Below are 21,721 nucleotides of genomic sequence, written 5' to 3'. Positions count from 1 at the left end.
GGGGGGGTGGTGTGTGTGTGTGTGGTGTGTGTGTGTATGTGGTGTGTGTGGTGTGTGTGTGTATGTGGTGTGTGTGTGTGTGTGTGTGTGGTGTGTGTGTATGGTGTGTGTGTGTGTGTGTGTGTGTGTGTGTGTGTGTGTGTGTGTGTGTGTGTGTGGGGTGTGTGTGGGGTGTGTGTGTGTGGTGTGTGTGTGTGTGTGTGTGTGGGGGGGGGGGGTGGTGTGTGTGTGGTGTGGTGTGTGTGTGGTGTTTGTGTGTGTGGGGTGTGTGTGTGGTGTGTGTGTGTGGTGTGGGATGTTTACATAGTTACATAGTTATTTAGGTTGAAAAAAAACATACGCCCATCGAGTTCAACCAGAGAACAAAGTATAACACCAGCCTGCTCCCTCACATATCCCTGTTGATCCAGAGGAAGGCGAAAAAAACCCTTATAAAGCATGGTCCAATTACCCCCAAAAGGGAAAAAAATCCTTCCCGACTCCAGAGGGCAATCAGATAAAATCCCTGGATCAACATCACTGGGCATTACCTAGTAATTGTAGCCATGGATGTCTTTCAATGCAAGGAAAGCATCTATGCCCCCTTTAAATGCAGGTATAGAATTTGCCATAACTACTTCCTGTGGCAATGCATTCCACATCTTAACCAGTTCAGCCTTTAGTGTTTTTTCACCTTATGCATCTGAGCAATTTTCACCTCCCATTCATTCACCAATAACTTTATCACTAATTATCACAATGAAATAAGCTATATCTTGTTTTTTCCGCCACCAATCAGGCTTTCTTTGGGTGTTACATTTTGCTAAGAAATATTTTATACTAAATGCATTTTAACCACTTCGCCGCCCGGGTACAGTATATCTACGCTCCTTTTAACTTAATTTCCCCGCCCGGAGCGTAGATATACGCACTCCCTGCCGTTACCGTCGCTGTCCGCGCTCTTGCTCATGCACGCGCGCTCTCACGCTCATGTGCGCTGCCGCCCGGAGATCAATAAGTGGGAAAAACCGTTCCCGTTCATTGATCTAATCCCCCCAGCAATGATCGGCTGCTTCTATGAGAAGCAGCGCGATCATTGTGAAAAAGAGAAAAAGTTTCCCAGCCTCATACCTCTTCCTGTAAGCGTACGTCCGACGCTTACAGGTACAGGTCGCGTGAACAAAAATGTACTGTGGCCATCTTGTGGCCAAAAAGTAAAACTACATCCAAAAACATTTTTCATATACAAACACATTATTTTACATTATATAAATTAACTCCCACACTCCCCAATTGTTAGCAATTTTTTTTGTAATAAAAAACATAAAAAAATTACAATTAAAGAAAAAAAAAAAACATAGTTGTCACAGGAGCCCTAGTGGTCTGACCGCACTTAGCCTTCTAAATGGTGCCAGCGCACAGATCGTGCGAACTCTGGTCGCAGTCAATGCGCAGGAACCGTTAAGAATTAGCCGCAGACAAATCAGGAGGGCGCCTGTGAGATACGGGTGATTACAACGTACACACGATTCCACGGTATCTGCCACCACCACTGGTATGGGCCAGTGGACCCGATTTACTGACTGACTAGTCCTGCGAATAAAACGGTTAAACACACGGTATTCTGTCTAGCCAACAACAAACAAACAGTAGCGTATCTTCAGAGACCCGGGATCAGTTCTGTGTGTGCTGATAAGCAGGGTAGCGGACAGTGAATGACTTGGATAAAGTCGTTTATTCACGCAATATAAATAATTAATATATACAGACAGTTATTAAAATCAACAATTATTAAAACAGTAATAGCCAGTATAAACAAATAAAAGAAGGGAGAAAAATACTTAGTTCCTGGGAAGATGTCCTTTGTGTGGGAGAAAATCAGAGTTCTGGGTTTCAATCAAAGTTCAGAGTTCAGACCAGGTGGATGCCAGCATATCCTCAAGCTGGCACCGATGAGTTCAAGATGTTTTCAGGGTGGAGGACACTGAGTTTGGCTCCTCTGCCATTCTTATGCCCCTGATTCAGTAGGAGGGAGTGAGGGCGGGCCCACACACCCCCTTAGAACATGAGATGAGTCCTCCCCTTGTCCTGGGGGACCAGAAATCATGCCTTAACCATATATGGGCTCTATCTCACAGAACCGTACAGGTCAGGGCAGATTTACTAATTTTTTCAGGTCTGCCTCGATTTACCCAGCGCCCTGATACCAGACATGAGGGGTGGGACCCCTGTGGTATCATCAGGGCACTTTCAAACTGCCTAACTGGCAGTCCTTACCGCAGAATGTTCTGAAACTTCCTCAGAACCAGCATCGGGACTCATGCTACACTTCCCCCACGTTTGGCGAAGCTGCCATCTCAGGAACCCCAGAAATATGACAGATCTGGGAAGTTATGGATTATGCTATGAGACTCAGGTTTATTCAGGATGTGTTCTAGCTGCTAACAGCTGACTTCCCTTTGATCTTTACCAGAGAGCAAGGTGTCAAGACCTCCCGAGGATTCGTAGCCTGCCTGGCTGCACCTAGGCATCCTGATCACCCTTTGGTTAATTAACATCTACATGAGATCAGCTAGGTGTCACCTGGTTCCCAGAACAGAAAGGGGAATTGTGCCTTCCACAGGGAAGATGTTCAAGCTAATTAACACCTCCCCCCCCCCAGGCTTTCACTTCAGCTAAGACAGATCCCCCAGCTGTTCCTAGGCAGAGGGATACTACACATCAAATCTTGGTTCTATTGATCTAAAGCGCAATCGATGCAGGGAATCGAGTGCGATCGTTCTTTTCTTCACGGGCGGTTCCAGGATGCGCCTGCGGCCCCGCAACCGTCCGTGACAGCCCTCCCCCTTGTCTGCGGCTTAGCCACACATCCGCAAGATGTGTGGCGGCGCCGCTAACCTGGCTGACGGCCTCGAGTTGCCGGTACGGCGGGAAAACCTATTGGAGCCTGTGGCTCGGTTCCCCGGGACCGGTCGCGGTCTGCTACCCTCAGGGTTGACCCGACATGGACCGTTCTGGACAGGGCGTTTGCGCCACTGCAGTCGGACGTGGTGTCTGCTGGGACTGCTGACAACGGGCAGTGGGTTGGTTAGGTCAACAGCCAGCCCACGCAGGGTTCCCCTGCTAAGTGGCTGTGGACCTAAGGGAACCCCGCGGGAATCCCTGGACCTTCCCAGCTCCTGACAGACGGCACATGCCCTGCAGTAGTTTGCTACATCCCTGTTCATCCGGAGCCAATAAAACTGGTTCCGAATACCGGCAAGTGTCTTGTGGACACCCGAGTGCCCTGTCAGAGGATTACCATGTGCGGATTTCAGCACATGTCCCCTGAACGCACTCGGGACCACAAGCCATTTGGTATTCGCGTGGGATCTACCTGTAGGGGGCTGTACAGACTCACTGTACAGTCTCCCACCTTCCCAGTACACCTTGAAAGCGGCCCCGTCTGCGAGGGGCTCAGCGGCTTGCTGCCTGAGCATCTCCAGGCTTGGGTCGCTTTGTAGTGCTGCTGTGAGTACAGCGCTGTCAGTTTCAGCCAACTGGCTCATGTCACACGAGGCCAGCGGCTGAAAGGTCTCATCCCTGCGGTCAGAGGAGGGGGAGGAGGCCGGAACCCCCTTCACCTGTTCTGAGGTTGGGTTCTGAGCAGTGCAGCTGCGCGGTACTGCTAGCACAGGTACACTGTCAGAATGGCACAGACGGACATTACTCAAATCCTCATTGCATGCAGTAATGACATTGACAGGTATAGACATTTTTTCATTACAGACAGGTTGTACAGTAAACTCAGGTACAGTTACAGCATCATCACAACAGGCAGTCTGTACATCAAACTCAGGTGCCTTTGAAGCAGGCACTATTGAACCTGGTACCCTTGGACTGGCCACATTCAACCCACCTCCCCCTGGTGCTCCCCCAAGTGTATAAAGTACCTGGTGGTGGGTGGAGAGTCCGTCTCCTTCCGTGAGCGACAAGGCGGTCGTGGCAGGTTCATAGTAGGACACAAGCTTGCCCAAATCAGTCCCCAGCAACACAGGGACTGGGAGATCCTTCATAACCCCAACAACCCTTTTTTTGGATTCCAAACCCCCAATCCATCTTCACCCTCGCGTGGGCTATGTGAAAAAGGGTGCCCTCTACTCCAGTAAGGGCAAGGGATCGGCTGGAGCTGATGCTCTCCTTTGGCACAAGGTGTGAGTGAACTAACGTGATGTCAGCTCCGGTGTCCCGGAATCCGGTGACAACTTTGTCGTTCACTCTAACAAGTTGCTGCTGGTCGGTTCGGTCGCGGATTTCCTTTCCGCGGGCAAACAGGACAAAATCTGATGATCCAGGCTGTGGTTCGCTGGCGGGTTGCCTCTGCTGTGGGTGAGGTACAGGTGATGCAGATGATCCAGGTGCTGGGGGTGTTTGTCTCCGCTCCGGACAGTCGAATTTCATGTGTCCGGGCTGGCGGCAGTAGTGACAGGTGACCTCTCCAGGCGCTGCAGGCCTGGGTGCAGCAGCTGCGCTGGGTGGCCTCTGTGGCTGATGGCTCACAGGGGCAGGAGAGTCTGCCGGGGTATTGGGCTGACCTCCTCTCCAGCTGGATGGGACAGTTCTGCGGGTATCAGCCACCCGGGTAGTTGCAAAGGTCTCAGCGAGGTCTGCAGCGACAGTTGCTGACGCCGGCTTGTGCTCCAACACAAATTGTCGTACATCAGCAGGGCAAATGTTCAGAAATTGTTCGAGGACTATCAAGTCCTCCAGGACGCCATAAGACCCTTTGGTGAGGCCTAGAGTCCACTGGCGGAGTGTGGTGAGCAAGCTGCTGACCACATCTCGGTACGAATCAGAAGACTTTTTCTGCCAGGCCCTGAACTTTTTCCGATAGGCCTCTGGCGTCAGCTGGTACTTAGTAATGATAGCGTCTTTTATAGCAGCATAATCATTATCCTTCTCCGCAGGCAATTCTGCGAAGGCATCAAGCGCTTTGTAGCGCAGCAAAGGTGTCAGATGTCTGGCCCACTGGTCTTGGGACAGACGATACTGACGGCATGCTTTTTCAAAAGACCACAAAAACAAGTCAATGTCTGTGTCTTTTTCAATATTAGCAAATTTAAATTTTGCACTTACGGGTTCTGCAGCTCCTTCAGCAGGGAGGCTGGGCGGTGAACTCCGGCTGGCCTGTTGAACCTTTGCCATGTTGAGCTCATGCTGTCGTCTCTCCCGCGCCTCTGCGGCATCCCTCTCCGCGTGGCGTTCAGCAGCAGCAGATTGGCGCTCCTCGCGCATGTACTGCAGGTACTTGTCCAGGTCAGTGTCCATCAGCTTTTGTAATGCCTGCTGCATTACCGGGTCAGCACCCATGGACAGTCCAGTACTGGCCAGTTCCGGGCGAGTACTGTCAGAAACTCTGGGATTGGGGTCCATACTGACAGTCTCTGGCGTAGCCGTTAGTGCAGGGCCCTCAGGATGCACAACCTCTGTACGGCCAGGATTCTCAGTCTCTGGTTCCCCTCGATTGTCAGATGGGCTGGTATCCACCTCAGCGGACACTCCCGGCTCCCGCAGTTGCTGGACAAGTCTGCTATCAGGTCCCGTTTTGTCTTGCGGAGGATGCCAATGCCCCTCTCTTCGCAAAGATTTTCCAGGTCTGCTAGGCACATGTTCTGGTAGTTCCCGGACATTTCCATGCCAAATAAAATAAAACTTTGGGGGAGGGGTACTGGCTACACAGTCTCTCTGTATATATAAAAAATATATTGCCTTCCAGCTACACCAACGAATTAGTTCGTTTCTCGATAGCGCTAGCGCTATCTTAGATACTTTCAGCACAACACAGGTCCCAACCGCTGCCTAACACTGTCACAGGAGCCCTAGTGGTCTGACCACACTTAGCCTTCTAAACGGTGCCAGCGCACAGATCGTGCGAACTCTGGTCGCAGTCAATGCGCAGGAACCGTTAAGAATTAGCCGCAGACAAATCAGGAGGGCGCCTGTGAGATACGGGTGATTACAACGTACACACGATTCCACGGTATCTGCCACCACCACTGGTATGGGCCAGTGGACCCGATTTACTGACTGACTAGTCCTGCGAATAAAACGGTTAAACACACGGTATTCTGTCTAGCCAACAACAAACAAACAGTAGCGTATCTTCAGAGGCCCGGGATCAGTTCTGTGTGTGCTGATAAGCAGGGTAGCGGACAGTGAATGACTTGGATAAAGTCGTTTATTCACGCAATATAAATAATTAATATATACAGACAATTATTAAAATCAACAATTATTAAAACAGTAATAGCCAGTATAAAAAAATAAAAGAAGGGAGAAAAATACTTAGTTCCTGGGAAGATGTCCTTTGTGTGGGAGAAAATCAGAGTTCTGGGTTTAACTTTCAATCAAAGTTCAGAGTTCAGACCAGGTGGATGCCAGCATATCCTCAAGCTGGCACCGATGAGTTCAAGATGTTTTCAGGGTGGAGGACACTGAGTTTGGCTCCTCTGCCATTCTTATGCCCCTGATTCAGTAGGAGGGAGTGAGGGCGGGCCTACACACCCCCTTAGAACATGAGATGAGTCCTCCCCTTGTCCTGGGGGACCAGAAATCATGCCTTAACCATATATGGGCTCTATCTCACAGAACCGTACAGGTCAGGGCAGATTTACTAATTTTTTCAGGTCTGCCTCGATTTACCCAGCGCCCTGATACCAGACATGAGGGGTGGGACCCCTGTGGTATCATCAGGGCACTTTCAAACTGCCTAACTGGCAGTCCTTACCGCAGAATGTTCTGAAACTTCCTCAGAACCAGCATCGGGACTCATGCTACACTTCCCCCACGTTTGGCGAAGCTGCCATCTCAGGAACCCCAGAAATATGACAGATCTGGGAAGTTATGGATTATGCTATGAGACTCAGGTTTATTCAGGATGTGTTCTAGCTGCTAACAGCTGACTTCCCTTTGATCTTTACCAGAGAGCAAGGTGTCAAGACCTCCCGAGGATTCGTAGCCTGCCTGGCTGCACCTAGGCATCCTGATCACCCTTTGGTTAATTAACATCTACATGAGATCAGCTAGGTGTCACCTGGTTCCCAGAACAGAAAGGGGAATTGTGCCTTCCACAGGGAAGATGTTCAAGCTAATTAACACCTCCCCCCCCCAGGCTTTCACTTCAGCTAAGACAGATCCCCAGCTGTTCCTAGGCAGAGGGATACTACACATGAAATCTTGGTTCTATTGATCTAAAGCGCAATCGATGCAGGGAATCGAGTGCGATCGTTCTTTTCTTCACGGGCGGTTCCAGGACGCGCCTGCGGCCCCGCAACCGTCCGTGACAATAGTTACCCTAGGGACTGAACTCTTCAAATATTTATATAAAGAGGGTAGTATAACACTGTTACTTTATAAATTATGGGCTTGTAATTAGGGATAGACGCAAAACTGAAAAAAAATGCACCTTTATTTGCTAATAATAGTGGTGCCTGGATGAGTGAATCTGTGAATGCATTTGTTTGAACATTTTCATGCAAGAATGCGAAGGGTTAATAGATTTTTGCTGTCTTCACCCCCCTTCAGCACCTCCCTTTCCTTAATAACTTATTTAATGTCCTAACTAGAGGCGATGTGCCTGGATATATGTATTTTTTTTTAGTTAATTTCATTGTGATAAGTAATGATAAAGTTAGAGGCGACTGAATGTAAGAAGAGCTGAAAGGAGAAAATTGCTCGGATGCTGAAGGGGTAAAACCCCTCAGTTGTGAAGTGGTTAACAGGAATATTATGAGAAAAATTTAAAAAAATCATTGTCAGTTTTCGGCCGTTATAGCTTTAAAATAATACATGCTACCATGATTAAAACCCACATATTTTATTTGCCCATTTGTCCCCCTTATTAAACGATTTAAATTATTTCCCTATCACATTGTATGGCGCTAATATTTTATTTGGAAATAAAGGTGCATTTTTTCAGTTTTGCGTCCATCACTATTTACAAGCTTATAATTTAAAAAATATTAGTAATTTAACCTCTTGACATGCATATTAAAAAAGTTCAGACCCTTAGATAACTATTTATGTTTTTTTTTATTATAATTTTTTTCTAATTAAAAATTGTATTTAAATATTTTTGTGTGTGTGGGAGGTAAACAGTTAATTTTAAATGTAAAAATGTCTATTCAATTTAATAAAAATGTATGTAGATGTAGTTTTACTATTTGGCCACAGACAATTTTTTTTTAGGCTTCCTGTAAGCGTACTTACAGGAAGTGAAGAGGGGATGTGTAACAGAACAATCGTGGCTTCTCTATAGAAGCCAGCGATCGTTCTAAGGGACTTAGATCAATGAATGGGAACTGCTTTCCCATTCATTGATCTCCGGGCTAATGGGTGACCAGCACACCCTGGTGGTTCCGGCCCTGCAGACCCCGGCGGCTCCGTTTTCTCATGGGCGTAGCTCCTACGTCCAGTATGCATATTTGGACATAGGAGCTACGTCCTGAAGGATAAAGTGGTTAATCACTCTTACTGTAAAGAACCCTTTCCTAAATAAATGGCTAAAACGTTTTTCCTCCATGCGCAGATCATGTCCTCTAGTCCTTTGAGAAGGCCTAGGGACAAAAAGCTCATCCGCCAAGGTATTATATTGCCCTCTGATGTATTTATACATGTTAATTAGATCCCCTCTAAGGCGTCTTTTCTCTAGACTAAATAAACCCACTTTATCTAACCTTTCTTGGTAAGCGATACCTTCCATCCCACGTATCAATTTTGTTGCTCGTTTCTGCACCTGCTCTAAAACTGCAATATCTTTCCTGTAATGTGGTGCACAGAACTGAATTCCATATTCCAGATGTGGCCTTACTAGAGAGTTAAACAGGGGCAATATTATGCTAGCATCTCGAGTTTTTATTTCCCTTTTAATGCATCACAAAATTGTATTAGCTTTCGCTGCAGCGGCTTGGCATCGAGTACGATTATTTAACTTTATGCAACAAATTATTTTCAAAAATGAGTTTTAATGGTTAGACACTAACCCCCCCTTCCCCCCCACAAAACAACAACAAAAAAGCTCCCAACAGCTGCTCACAGTATAATAAAAGTACCAAGGAAACAAAAAAAATGAGTTTTGTTGTAGGCAATAAATAATTTTGGTTTGTTTTCTTCTGTTACAGCGGTTGTTACACGTTCCAAAAGAACTTCCAAGAAAACAGACATCATGCCAGATTCCATCCATGGTGACCAGGAACCAGTCAAAGAGCAGAAAGTGACAGATGACAGATTAGTGACATCAGATGAACAGGGTGACAGCAGCAATGAGTCAGAGTACAACCCCTCTAATGATGAGGCGGACTCCCACTCTGACACAGAGGAGCAAGAGCAAAAGACAACATCCAAAGGAAAGCCAAAGTTCTCCTGCAATAAGTGTGGGAAACACTTCATATATAAATCTTTTCTAACTATCCACCAGAGGCTTCATACAGGAGAGCGGCCCTATGAATGTCCAGAGTGTGGGAAGCGTTTCACTCGAAAACAAAATCTTCAGAGTCATCAGAGTATCCACACTGGGGTGAAGCCACTTCACTGTGAAGAGTGTGGGAAGGGATTTAACAATAATTCATCCCTTATAGCCCACCAGAGGCTTCATACGGGAGAGCGGCCTTATGAGTGTTCAGAGTGTGGGAAACGTTTCATTCGAAAACAACATCTTCAGATTCATCAGAGTATCCACACTGGGGTGAAGCCACTTCACTGTGATGAGTGTGGTAAGGGGTTTCATAGTAAATCAGCATTTTTAACTCACCAGAGATCTCATACAGGAGAAATGCCTTTCCAGTGTACAGAGTGTGGGAAGAGTTATACTACAAATTACATGCTCCGTAGACATAAACTATCCCACATGGAAGTCAAACTATTTTCATGTTCTGAGTGCTCAAAAAGCTTCCCCACCAGAGGTCAACTACAAGCCCACTACCTTGTCCATACCGGAGAGAAGCTGCATGAGTGTCCTGAGTGTGGGAAATGTTTCTCTACAAAGTCACATCTCAGCAGCCACCTGACAACCCATAGTAAAGAGAAACACTATAGGTGTTCTGAATGTGGAGAAGGCTTCCACCTTAAAAGTCACCTTGTTCAACATGAAAGATGTCATATGGTAAAGGAACCATTTGAATGCCGTGAATGTGAGAAAAAGTTTACCTGTAAGACTGATCATCTTAGACATGAGAGAAGTCACACAGTAGAGAAACCACTTCAGTGCCATGAATGTGGGAGAAAGTTCATTTCAAAGTCTGAGCTTCATGTACATGAGAGAAGTCACACAGGAGAGAAACCTTTTGAGTGCTGTGAATGTGGGAAGAGGTTTTCCACTAAGTCTCAGCTTCATAAACATGAGAGAAGTCACACTGGAGAGAAACCATTTGAGTGCCGTGAATGTGGGAAGGGGTTTTCTACCACATCTAGTCTTCATAACCATGAGAGAACTCACACAGGAGAGAAACCATTTGAGTGCCGTGAATGTGGGAAGGGGTTTACCACTAAGTCTGAGCTTCATATACATGAGAGAATTCACACAGGAGAGAAACCGTTTGAGTGCCGTGAATGTGGGAAGGGGTTTTCCGTTAAGTCTCATCTTCATCAACATGAGAGAAGTCACACAGGAGAGAGACCATTTCAGTGCCGTGAATGTGGGAAGGGGTTTTCTACTAAGCCTAATCTTCATGTACATGAGAGAAGTCACACAGGAGAGAAACCGTTTGAGTGCAGTGAATGTGGGAAGGGGTTTTCCACTAAGGCTGAGCTTCAAGTACATGAGAGAAGCCACACAGGAGAGAAACCGTTTGAGTGCCATGAATGTGGAAAAACATTTTCCTGGAAGTATGTGCTTCTTAGACATGAGAGAAGTCACACAGGAGAGAAACGGTTTGAATGCCTGGAATGTGGGAAGGGGTTTTCCATTAAGTTTGAGCTTCTTAATCATGAGAGAAGTCACACAGGAGAGAAACCGTTTGAGTGCCGTGAATGTGGGAAGGGGTTTTCCACTAAGCCTGGTCTTCATCAACATGAGAGAATTCACACGGGAGAGAAGCCATTTGAGTGCCGTGAATGTGGGAAAAAGTTCATTTTCAAGTCTAAACTTCATAGACACGAGAGAAGTCACACGAGAGAGAAACCGTTTGAGTGCCGTGAATGTGGGAAGGGTTATTCCACTAAGTCTGATCTTCATGTACATGAGAGAATTCACATGGGAGAGAAGCCATTTGAGTGCCGTGAATGTGGGAAAAAGTTCATTTTCAAGTCTAAACTTCATAGACACGAGAGAAGTCACACGGGAGAGAAACCGTTTGAGTGCGATGAATGTGGGAAGGGGTTTTCCACTAAGTCTGAGTTTCATAAACATGAGAGAAGTCACACGGGAGAGTAACCGTTACCTGTACAGAACGTGGGAAATGTCTGCAAAAGGCACATTGGCAACACATATGCTCGTTCACTGTGGTCACACAACTTCTCAAACAAGACTTATTTATCACCTAGTTAATAAAAATAACCTTTCAGCACATTTACAAGCAAAATAATCACTCAAAGTAAGTTGTTCCTGATTATCTTCATTTCAATATACTTTTTTTTCCTTAATTTTATTATATTTTTGCTCTTTCAGAGCTTAAAAATGTAACATAAATAAGGTGAAAACAGAGGAAAACAGGTGAAAAAGCTTTGTGAATCAAGCCCTATATAAGCAAAATATTATCTAACAGTAGAGGAAGGGAGATCAGCACTCATGTGATCAAAATATATGCACAATGATACAATTCTATGCACGAAGGTGCCCACCCAATTCTAGACACCAATATTATCTAACAGGGTCCTTATGGATAGACTTTCAGACTCAGGTAGAATACTGTAATGTTGTGAATATACCGCCTATTTAGTAGCTTTGTCTAAAACTCACAATGTGACGAGATGAATAGAATTGTAAAATGTATGAAAAGATGAAGTGCTCTTTCTTCAACCAACAAATAAATGGATAAGACAAAAAGACAAATTACATTTAGATCGTGCTTTACTCGTGGCAGACTCAAAGCACCAGAGCTGCAGCCACTAGGGTGCACTCTATAGGCAGAAGAGGAGTCTTGCCCAAGGTCTCCTCACTGATAGGTGCATGCTTATTGAACAGGAAGAGCTGAGATTCAAACCCAGGTCTCCTGTGCCAGAACCCTTAACCAGTACACTATCCGGCCACTTTATATGATAGCATTCTTGGGTTTTGTTAATGTTTTCTTGAACTTCTTTTTGTACTCTTTATATTGTCAAATTGTCCAAGATTTGCCAGTTAACCTTGCATGCAATTTTTTGTATCTATGCATAACATGTCTATTTGTATTGTTTTTTGCATTGGATTAATAAAGCTTTTCAATGTGACAAAAAAAGAGTCTGGGCTGTTGAAATAAAATGGGGAGAGAAAATAATGGGGAAAAAAACTGTTGTCTTTGATAGACACTTGGGCCCTTATCCAATTCACTTTTCCTTCTAAGTTTGCTCCTAGACGAACTGGTGAAACACGCTAGCGGTAATCACCGGTGTTTTGCGGTTTTAAGCGTGAACGGAGCCTAACTGGAATTTTGGACTGAATGACAAAGCCCATAAATGTCTCATACAATCATCAGAAGTTGAAATAGTGAGGCCGAGCATATAGCCTGACGCATTTCATGAAAAACAAAGCTTCATTTCTTTAGAAGTTGCTCGTCTATTGACAAGCAAATAATTGTTTCCTAAAACATAAAAATACAGCACTGTCAGTCCAGTCCAGAGAAGATCCAGGATTGCCATGCACCAAGTTGGAAGGGGGGAGGATAGGTAGGAAAGGAGGGGGATGGGGAGGGGGAGAAGGAAAAGGAGGAGGAGAGGGGGAGGGCAGGGAAAAAAAAAGAGATTGGATTGTGGTAGGGTTGGGTTTTAGATTGTGAGCTCCTCTGTGGAACAGTTATGTGACAAAACAGTATAATCTGTGCAGCACTATGGAATGTGTCAGTGCTATATACATATTAAATCATAATAATACTATTGTAATAATAACTTGTTATTTGAATGGAATGAAGAATGCTACGCCAGACATGTGTTCACCAGTCCATCACTGTTTGGCTTAAACTCAGGACCTTCTAACTGAAACCCTTTCTGATGTAGAAATCTATAGAAAGATTAATATTGTTATCTACAATTTATGTTCTCACTCGTAACAATCATATCTTCAATCATAGCCATGTTTTCCAGATTGGTCCCAATCAAATACTTCTGAGGTTCATATCTGAATTATAACAGGTAGAAAATATAATATTCCACTGTCCTTTTCCTGATTATGACAGTAATCTTGTCATCAAACATATTATGCCATTATTTTTATCATTTTTTTATAAATAAATCTATAAATGGTATTACTTGTAACTAGATGTTCTCTAATATGCCTATCCATGTGTGCTTTGCTGTTGTGTGTTGCGTTCCTTATGACAAAATCAACACAGAGGCCATATGCAATTCACTTTTCTTCCTTTGGTTTCTCCAAGTTGATATTTTCACACTTTGTCAATAAAATGCCTTTTAAACCTCCAGCAAGCAAGAAAATAAAAAATCCCGCTGCACCAGATGGAGACCTTTATTTGTAATCCAACATCAAAATTGCAAGGAAAAGCTTGGCAGTAGAGTATCTTTTAAGTCATAATTATTTTATGTTTGATGGAGTTTACTATCTCCAAAGATGCGGAGCTTCTATGGGAGCTAAATTCTCCCCATCCCTAGCGAATCTATACATGGGGTGGTGGGAGGAGCTCCGCATCTTTGGAGATGATAATCCTTTTTCTGATTTCTTGTTTTGGTATGCCCGTTATATAGATGACCTGCTGCTAATATGGAAGGGCCCCAGCGATGCTTTACCCGGCTTTCTGGGGTACTGTAACAATAACAGTTTGAATCTCTCCTTTACTATGGTCTCCAATACAATGGAAATAGATTATTTAGATCTCACATTGACCAGCAGGGAGGGATCCAGGAGCATCCAGACCAGAACTTTCAGAAAGCCGTGTGCGGGTAACTCATTACTGTTGGCAAATAGCTGCCATCCTGGTCATACACTGAAATCTATCCCATATGGTGAAATGGTTAGGGCAGCGAGAAATTGCTCTGATCCTGATATGCTCCAACAGGAGCTGGGAATAGTAGAGTCGAGACTCCATAATCGAGGCTACCAGCGAGATCAGATACAAAAGGCCAAAGATTTGGCCCTTCATAAAAAAACGACAGGATCTTTTGACACCGAGGTCTGCTTGCAGGAACAGACAACGTAATAAAGGGGTTAATTTTGTAACCTCTTATAGTTTAGAATATAATTTAATTGTTAATACTATTAAAAAATACTTGCCTGTCCTGCACGCGGACCCAAAATTATATAGAATATTAACAGAAGGATGCGGTTTCTCCTCAAGACGTGCCCCCACTCTCGCTGCAAGTCTCTCACCGAGTTTATATTGCAGTAAAGTTAAACAAATTCCAACTTGGTTAACATATAAGGGCTCCTACAGGTGCGGGTACAACACATGTAGGTACTGTGGTGTTCACGACCAGACTCGGGTAATTGTCTCATATTCTAAATCTACCATGCACAATATGAAACAATATATCAATTGCCATACATGTAATGTTGTTTACCTAATATCGTGCCAAACATGTAAAGTCCAGTACGTTGGTTGCACCACCCGCCCATTGCGACAAAGAATATCTGAGCATTATAATGGAGCGGGTAGGTGCATTAGGGATAAGTCCTATATCACCAAGATCTCTAGTGTTTCCAAACATTTCTTACATGTCCATTCTGGGGACATGTCCAGCTTTAAGTTTCAGGGTGTGGAGAGGGTTGTGAGTTCTGTGAGGGGTGGGGACACAGACAGGATGCTGTTAAAAAGAGAAGCTTACTGGATTTGGAAATTGGGGACCCGCTTACCTTTAGGTTTGAATTCTAGGTTAGATTTAAGTACGATATATAATGTTTAACAAACAGTGATGTATGTTCACTCCTAGTTGTACTTTAGGCAGGTCCCCATATAGTTTTCAACATTTTCCAACGACCAATATAGACTGTGGGTGTACATGTACGCATTTTTACACATTGATATACTTATATATGTATATGTTCATGTAATACCCCCCCCTTTGCTATGCCAATCCCTCCTTCCCAACCCCCCCCCCCTTCTTTTTCTTTTTTTTTTCTCCAAACCCCTCCTCTTTTCCCTCCAATTTAGTCCTGTTCCCTCTCTTATATATTTTTGATTTGCACATAATTGTTAACATGCGATGTTTGATGCTATGTTTTTAAAAGGACATCTACTGTGTGTGTTTTTTATCATTAGGTGTATTGTATTGGTTCACACCATTTTAATCATGTCTCTTTAAGAATTGAGTCGACACCTATGGGCGTGTCTTTTTTCACCTATTTAATTCGTGTAATGTTTGTCTTTTGTAAGCTATGATTAAGGAGCCGTTGCTCCGATACGCGTGAGCTTTTCCTTGCAATTTTGATGTTGGATTACAAATAAAGGTCTTCTTTTATTATATCCCTCCATCTGGTGCAGCAGGATTTTTTCTTTGGATTTTCTGGACGTTTGGCTTGAACTTCCCTGCTCCCATATGTGTCACAGACGTGAGTGTAGCAGCCTGTCTACTAGTTCTACTAAGAAAATACACAAAAACATTTTGATAGTACTTTTACCGCTACTTTTTCAGTTGTGAAATGCTGAAAAGTTTTTTTTAAAGAGAAGATGAAAAATGAAAAAAATATCACCAAGCAGAAAACTCAGGTGAAAAAGTGATTTGCATATATGGGTCAGGATGCCATTTATGGGAAGACATTCCCTTTGTACTATCACTCAAGACCATATGCTGTTACCTCATAACCACAGTTCCTCTAGGCCTACATAAACTCTAACCCTAATACTTTCTTACAACATTTTTAAAACTAACAATATCATACATTTAAGAAGCAGTAGAGGGTTGTTCTGTTTAATGTATGTAAACATACATTAAACAGAAAAATAAAGATCATGCTTAAAATGTGTCAAATAGTTTGTTTTTGTCTAGACATCTTAGATTTCACATCTCTGGCATAATTTATCTTCTGTATCAAAAATGTTAAATTAGTGTAATCCAGTTCACAAGAACAACTGTCCTTAATTATCTTCATGCCTAAGCACTTTCATTCCTCGCGCAACCAAAATAGGCATCTATCCAATAATCTGAACACTTGTATAGTGTTTTTCTCGTGTCATACTCAAAGCACTCAAGAGCTGCAGCCACTGGGACGCGCTCAAGAGGCCACCCTGCAGAGTTAGGAGTCTTGCCTTCAACTCCTTACTGAATAGGTACTGACCCTAGCCTGGATTCAAACCCTGGTCTCCCATGTCAAAGGTGGTGCCCTTAACCAGTCCTCGAACCAGCAACATCTATCTCTTCACTGATGGAAGCACATCATCCTTCCTTCATCTTGATTGGCTCATTTGCTTGTGTTTTGTAACTCATCATCTCTGCTTGTTCATCTCCTTCCTTTCTTCATTAGGTCATAGGAGATATGACTTATGACAAGATATGCAGTATCATTACTGTTGTCTTAAAGAGGAGCTGTCAGCCATACTATCTCAGGAAAAAAAATATATATAAGTAGATAAATACTTGCTCTTCTTACATAACATATGTATTGGCACTGTCCACCTTATGATTCCTGTGAACTTTATAAAGGAAAAGTAGAAAATCCTATTCAAGACAGTTTCCATATTTACTGTGGCTATTTTGAAGCCAGTCGTGATGTAATATCCACCCTTAGTCTCCTCTGCCTGATTTGCCCTGCCCTTCACTATAGAAAGTGCATTGTTTCAGCCTGAGACATTTTGGCCTATCAGAGAGGAACAGAGGTGTGGGAGGGGAAAACAGGAGGGAAAGAGGCTTCAGCCAATCAGGCTGCATTAGTTAAGTCTGAGGGGAAGTAGAGAAGCAAATTAAATTGCGTGCCCTGCAACTTCTCTTTTGTGTACCAAATTTTCTGTGTACCAAATAAGAGTCATGTAAACTGGTGAATGATAATTTAACAACAATAAAAGTAATAGTGATTGTAACGTTTGGATTGCCTGATTAGCATCCTTATTACTGGTTTACCAGATAAAAATAAAGAATTGATTTTTTATTTTATGCCCGACAGTCACTCTTTAAGAAATTATCTTTGACTTTGTTCAACTACTTTGAACAAACATAGAATCCCATTTAGACTTGTGTATATTTTTTAGTCTAGATAAAGTCTCAGCTTCTGCTATTGTAAAACTTACCCTTAGTTCATCTTGTTTACATAATAAATGTAAGTTTTATAACAGTAGATAAACTTGTCATCTCACTAATATTATAAATGCAAAAGTCTGAATGTTTGTTACTCGATCATGCAACAATGGCTGAACGGATTTGAATGAAATTTGGCACACACATAGTACATTACCTGGAATAACATAAAAGATACTTTTTATCCCCATAACCAAAAAACGGGCAGAGACAAATACAAATTTCAATGGGAAATTGTAATCTACAGCCATTCTTACACTGTTAATGGCAGGGTTCTCAAACTTTGCACAGTTGATCACTGGGTGACTGAGATTAATATTCAAAAAAGTCAGTGGAGCCTACAAAAGCCAATCAAAATTCACCTATGGATTTCAAGGGAATATTTAATTGCTGCCATTCTTGCACTGTAATTGGAACAAGCCTCAAACCTGGTACAGTTGGTCATTAGGCGACTGGGGTTCAAATTCAGAAAAGGGAGTGGAGCCACAAACAGCCAATCAGATTTGTTTAATTTCAATGCAAATTATTGATGCCAAAGACTGCAAAGGTCACAAAGTTTGTCATTGAGTAATTGTGTGTTAGGGTTAGAAAAAGTGGGTGCAGGCAACACTAGCCAAATACATACCGAGGCCAACGCTGGGTCATCAGTGGGCGGAGACAAATACAAATTTTATCAAACCACATCCCGGTGCTGTGGAAAGTAGACTTGAGTTGTATACAGCAGGGAAAATAGCGTAAGAAAGGCACGGTGAGTAATACATGCTTCATAGTGCTGGGGATTTCGGAGGGGGGTGGCACCTGGTTAACCTATACTGGGGCTACTATACCTGACTAACATATTCTGGGGCAACTATACCTAGCTAACCTATACTAGGGCAACTTTACCTGGCTAACCTATACTGGGGCACTTATACCTGGCTAACCTATACTGGGGCAAGTATACCTGGCTAACCTATACTGGGGCAACTATACCTGGCTAACCTATACTGGGGCACTTATACCTGGCTAACCTATACTGGGGCAAGTATACCTGGCTAACCTATACTGGGGCTACTATTCCTGGCTAACCTATACTGGGGCAAGTATACCTGGCTAACCTATACTGTGGCAACTATACTTGGCTAACTTATACTGGGGCAACTTTACCTGGCTACCCTATACTGGGGCAACTTTACCTGGCTAACCTATACTGGTGCAACTATACGTGGCTAACCTATTCTGGGGCACCTACACCTGGATAACCTATACTGGGGCAACTATAAAACAAAAGATCTTGTGCTCCTCTGCAGGGGGACACAGACGCTTCAACAATTCCTTCTCCTTAATCCAATACACTGCGCTGCTCCAGTTTAGGGAAAACAGGCATATCTAGATAGAAAAGGAGTGCTCCATAGTGTATTGTCATAAGTATATATTTATTGCACAAAACAATCTGATACTTACAGGAATTCAATTAAAAGCTTGCATATCAGTGGTAAGGCTGATTGCTTCTCTCACTGACGATAGATGCACACGCGCTGTGGCCAGCAGGGCGGTCTCCGGTAGCCTGATGCTTGTCTCGCCAGGGGGTGGGCGAGGCCTAGGTTGGGCATGCGTATGACGTCATTATGCGTTTTGCCGCGCTGCGCCCTCATCAGATGGTCACCGAAGTCAGCACACAGAAATGCGTAATGACGTCGATGTCATTCATAGTGTATTATCCTTAATAATACACTATGGAGCGCTCCTTTTCTATCTAGATATGACTGGGGCAACTATACCTGGCTAACCTATACTGGGGCACCTATAACTGGCTAACCTATACCGGGGCACCGATATCTGGCTACCTTGCTGAAGCAACTAAAGCTGGCTACCTATACTCTGGCACCTATAGCTGGCAACTATACCAACTATAGCTGGCTAACCCATACTGGGGCAACTATAGCTGGCTAACCTATACTGGGGGCACCTATACTTAGCTACCTTTACAGGGGGATAAATACCCCATCGCAAATAACATTCTCGAGCCTACGGGTGGGGGGTTGGATGGTGCAATTTTTACATTTTCAAATTTTACACCCCACAATTTAACCTAGAAACAGCCCTGTTTGGAAGCTTAGCTCTGCATCACACACACGGGGTTATATGGTAGGGCTTATACTCACTATTGGTATGCTGATATCTCATCTTGTATTCTTGTACCTTCAATAGCTTCCCCAGTGTCTTCTTCTGTTTCCCTTAGAGGAAAATGTTATAACCTAACATTTGCCAGCAACCAATTCCAGCTTGAAATCAATCTCTTTCTAAATCGAAAGCAGATGAGGCGCATGCGCGGAGCCAGCCTGAACGGATGCAGGCTAAGTGAGCTCCGTGATCACACTGCCTAAATCGCCTTTTAAAGCACCTCAGAGCGGACCAAAAAACCCCGCTGAGAGAATCCCACGCATGGGCGATGTCGCACAAAGGAAAGAAGGCTAAAAACAAGTTATCCACAGCCTCCACACTAACTTTGCCGGACTTTTGCCAGAGACGCAATACAAGACAGAGCACCAAGATGGAGGAGGGAGGCCCTTCCTCACCCTCAGCATCTGAAACACCAGACTTAATGGAAATCCAGGAGGACGCTGACATCTCTCCCAAAATGCACCCGAAGCGGTTTGACTTAATAAAACTATTATTTAAAACTGAACAAACAGCGGCAGTAACCAGTAGAGATGGGCCGAACCTCCGATTTAAGGTTCGCGAACCCTGTTCGCGAACTGCTGTGGAAGGTTCGGTTCGCAGGAACTTCCGCGAACCGCAATAGACTTCAATGGGGAGGCGAACTTTGAAAACTAGAAACATTTCTGCTGGCCAGAAAAGTGATGGAAAAGATGTTTCAAGGTGTCTAACACCTGAGATCTTTCAGTGACTACAAGAGGGGAATTTTTTTTTCAAAAATACCTTATAGTTTTTGAGAAAATCAATTTTAAAGTAACTCCTTCTGATCGTGGGAAAATTAAGCGCCCGCCGACTTTAGCAGTTAATAGCAAAGCCGCTTTAAAAGCTAGAAACACTAAACTTGCAGAAAATGTTAAGGAGAACAGAATAAGAGGAATTTTTTTTTTCAAAAAGACCTTATAGTTTTTGAGAAAATCAATTTTAAAGTTTCAATGTAAATTCTCCTTCTGACTGTGGGAAAATATACCCCCGCCGACTTTAATGGTTAATTGCAAAGCTCCTTTAAAAGCTAGCAACACCAAAATTACTGGGAATGTTAAGAAGAACAGTGGGAACAAGAGGAAAACATTTTTTTTCAAAAAGACCTTATAGTTTTTGAGAAAATCGATTTTAAAGTAAAAAAAAAAAGAGTCGATTCATAAAAAAAAGAACCGATTCATTAAAAAGATCCGGCTCATTCAGGAGCCGTTAGTATAGCAGAGAATGAATCCTTGGAAGGACGTGAAGCTGCTGGCTCCCAGGAGCTAGCAGCTATGCGTCCAAAAGGACTTTTGGACGCAATCTCTGCTATGTGGGTGGGGGCTTCGGAGATCTTCAATCAACTTAATAGAAGATCGCAACATAAGAGGATACAGTTCGTTGGATCATTTACCGAGGATATTGCCATGGGAATTTTTTTTTAAAGGTACAGGTAAGTATTTCTGGTTAATTAAAAAAATTAAAGGACTTTTTTCATGGTTGTGTTTTTATTTCATTTAACCCTTTGTGGAAATGGGTAACAGACTAACCAGCAAGCTCATGGTGACCCAGAACTCATTGGGGTGTGTAAGGGACTACAATGGTCCTAAAAGCCCGTTTTTCTGGAAATGGGTAAGGGGTACTTTGTACCTCTATACTCATTTCTCCTGGGAGGGGGTGGGCATCTGGGGTCCCCTTCTTAAAGGGGACTCCCAGATGCCACAATGAACCCCCCCAGGGAGTCGTCGCCCCCACCTCCTCCTGGGGCACCGGAGGTGGGGAAGAGCCCCTTGTCCATGGATTGGACAAGGGCTCTGGGGGGGGGGGGGGGGGAAGGGGAAGGCTTGGCTGCCCCTCCCCCCTGGAGCCCCCCATACCATGGACCATGCGGGCTGGTATAGCTCAGGGTGTGAAGCCCCAGTCAGCCGGGGCTCCGCATTCTGGCTATCCCAGCCTGCATGGCGGACAAGGGGTTACAGAGGCTCGGGAGGGGAACCCCACGTCATTTTTTTTTTCATTTATTTCCCACACTCAGCACATAAAAATAATTAAAAAAAAATTATATATATATATATTTATATATATATATATACATATATATATATATATATATATACATATACTGTATGTATATATATATATATTTTTTTAAAGGACTTAACGAGGCCACAAGTATGAAAAAAGTTAAATACCATTTCATAATCCAGATCCATGGAGGACGCCATCTGCGCCCCCCCGT

At 43.8% G+C, this 21,721-nt stretch overlaps 1 protein-coding gene and 1 long non-coding RNA gene across 3 annotated transcripts in view; one reads left to right on the top strand and one right to left on the bottom strand.

Annotated features, from left to right (window-relative positions):
* LOC137534535 (zinc finger protein 850-like) overlaps positions 1 to 11,482 on the top strand; it is a 45,459-nt gene extending 33,977 nt beyond the window's left edge. The window contains exon 2 of the mRNA XM_068256074.1: positions 9,138 to 11,482. Coding sequence (XP_068112175.1) covers positions 9,138 to 11,386 — 2,249 coding nt within the window. The 3' untranslated portion in view covers positions 11,387 to 11,482. The remainder of the gene's footprint in view (positions 1 to 9,137) is intronic.
* The window catches only part of LOC137534542 (uncharacterized), a 233,382-nt gene that overhangs the window by 102,115 nt on the left and 109,546 nt on the right, over positions 1 to 21,721 (bottom strand). The gene's annotated exons all lie outside the window — the stretch shown is intronic.

Source organism: Hyperolius riggenbachi, chromosome 10, assembly GCF_040937935.1.
Source record: "Hyperolius riggenbachi isolate aHypRig1 chromosome 10, aHypRig1.pri, whole genome shotgun sequence".
NCBI classification, from domain to species: domain Eukaryota; kingdom Metazoa; phylum Chordata; class Amphibia; order Anura; family Hyperoliidae; genus Hyperolius; species Hyperolius riggenbachi.
The sequence above is the reverse complement of the archived record's forward strand: the minus strand, read 5'-3'. Positions and strand labels throughout refer to the sequence as shown.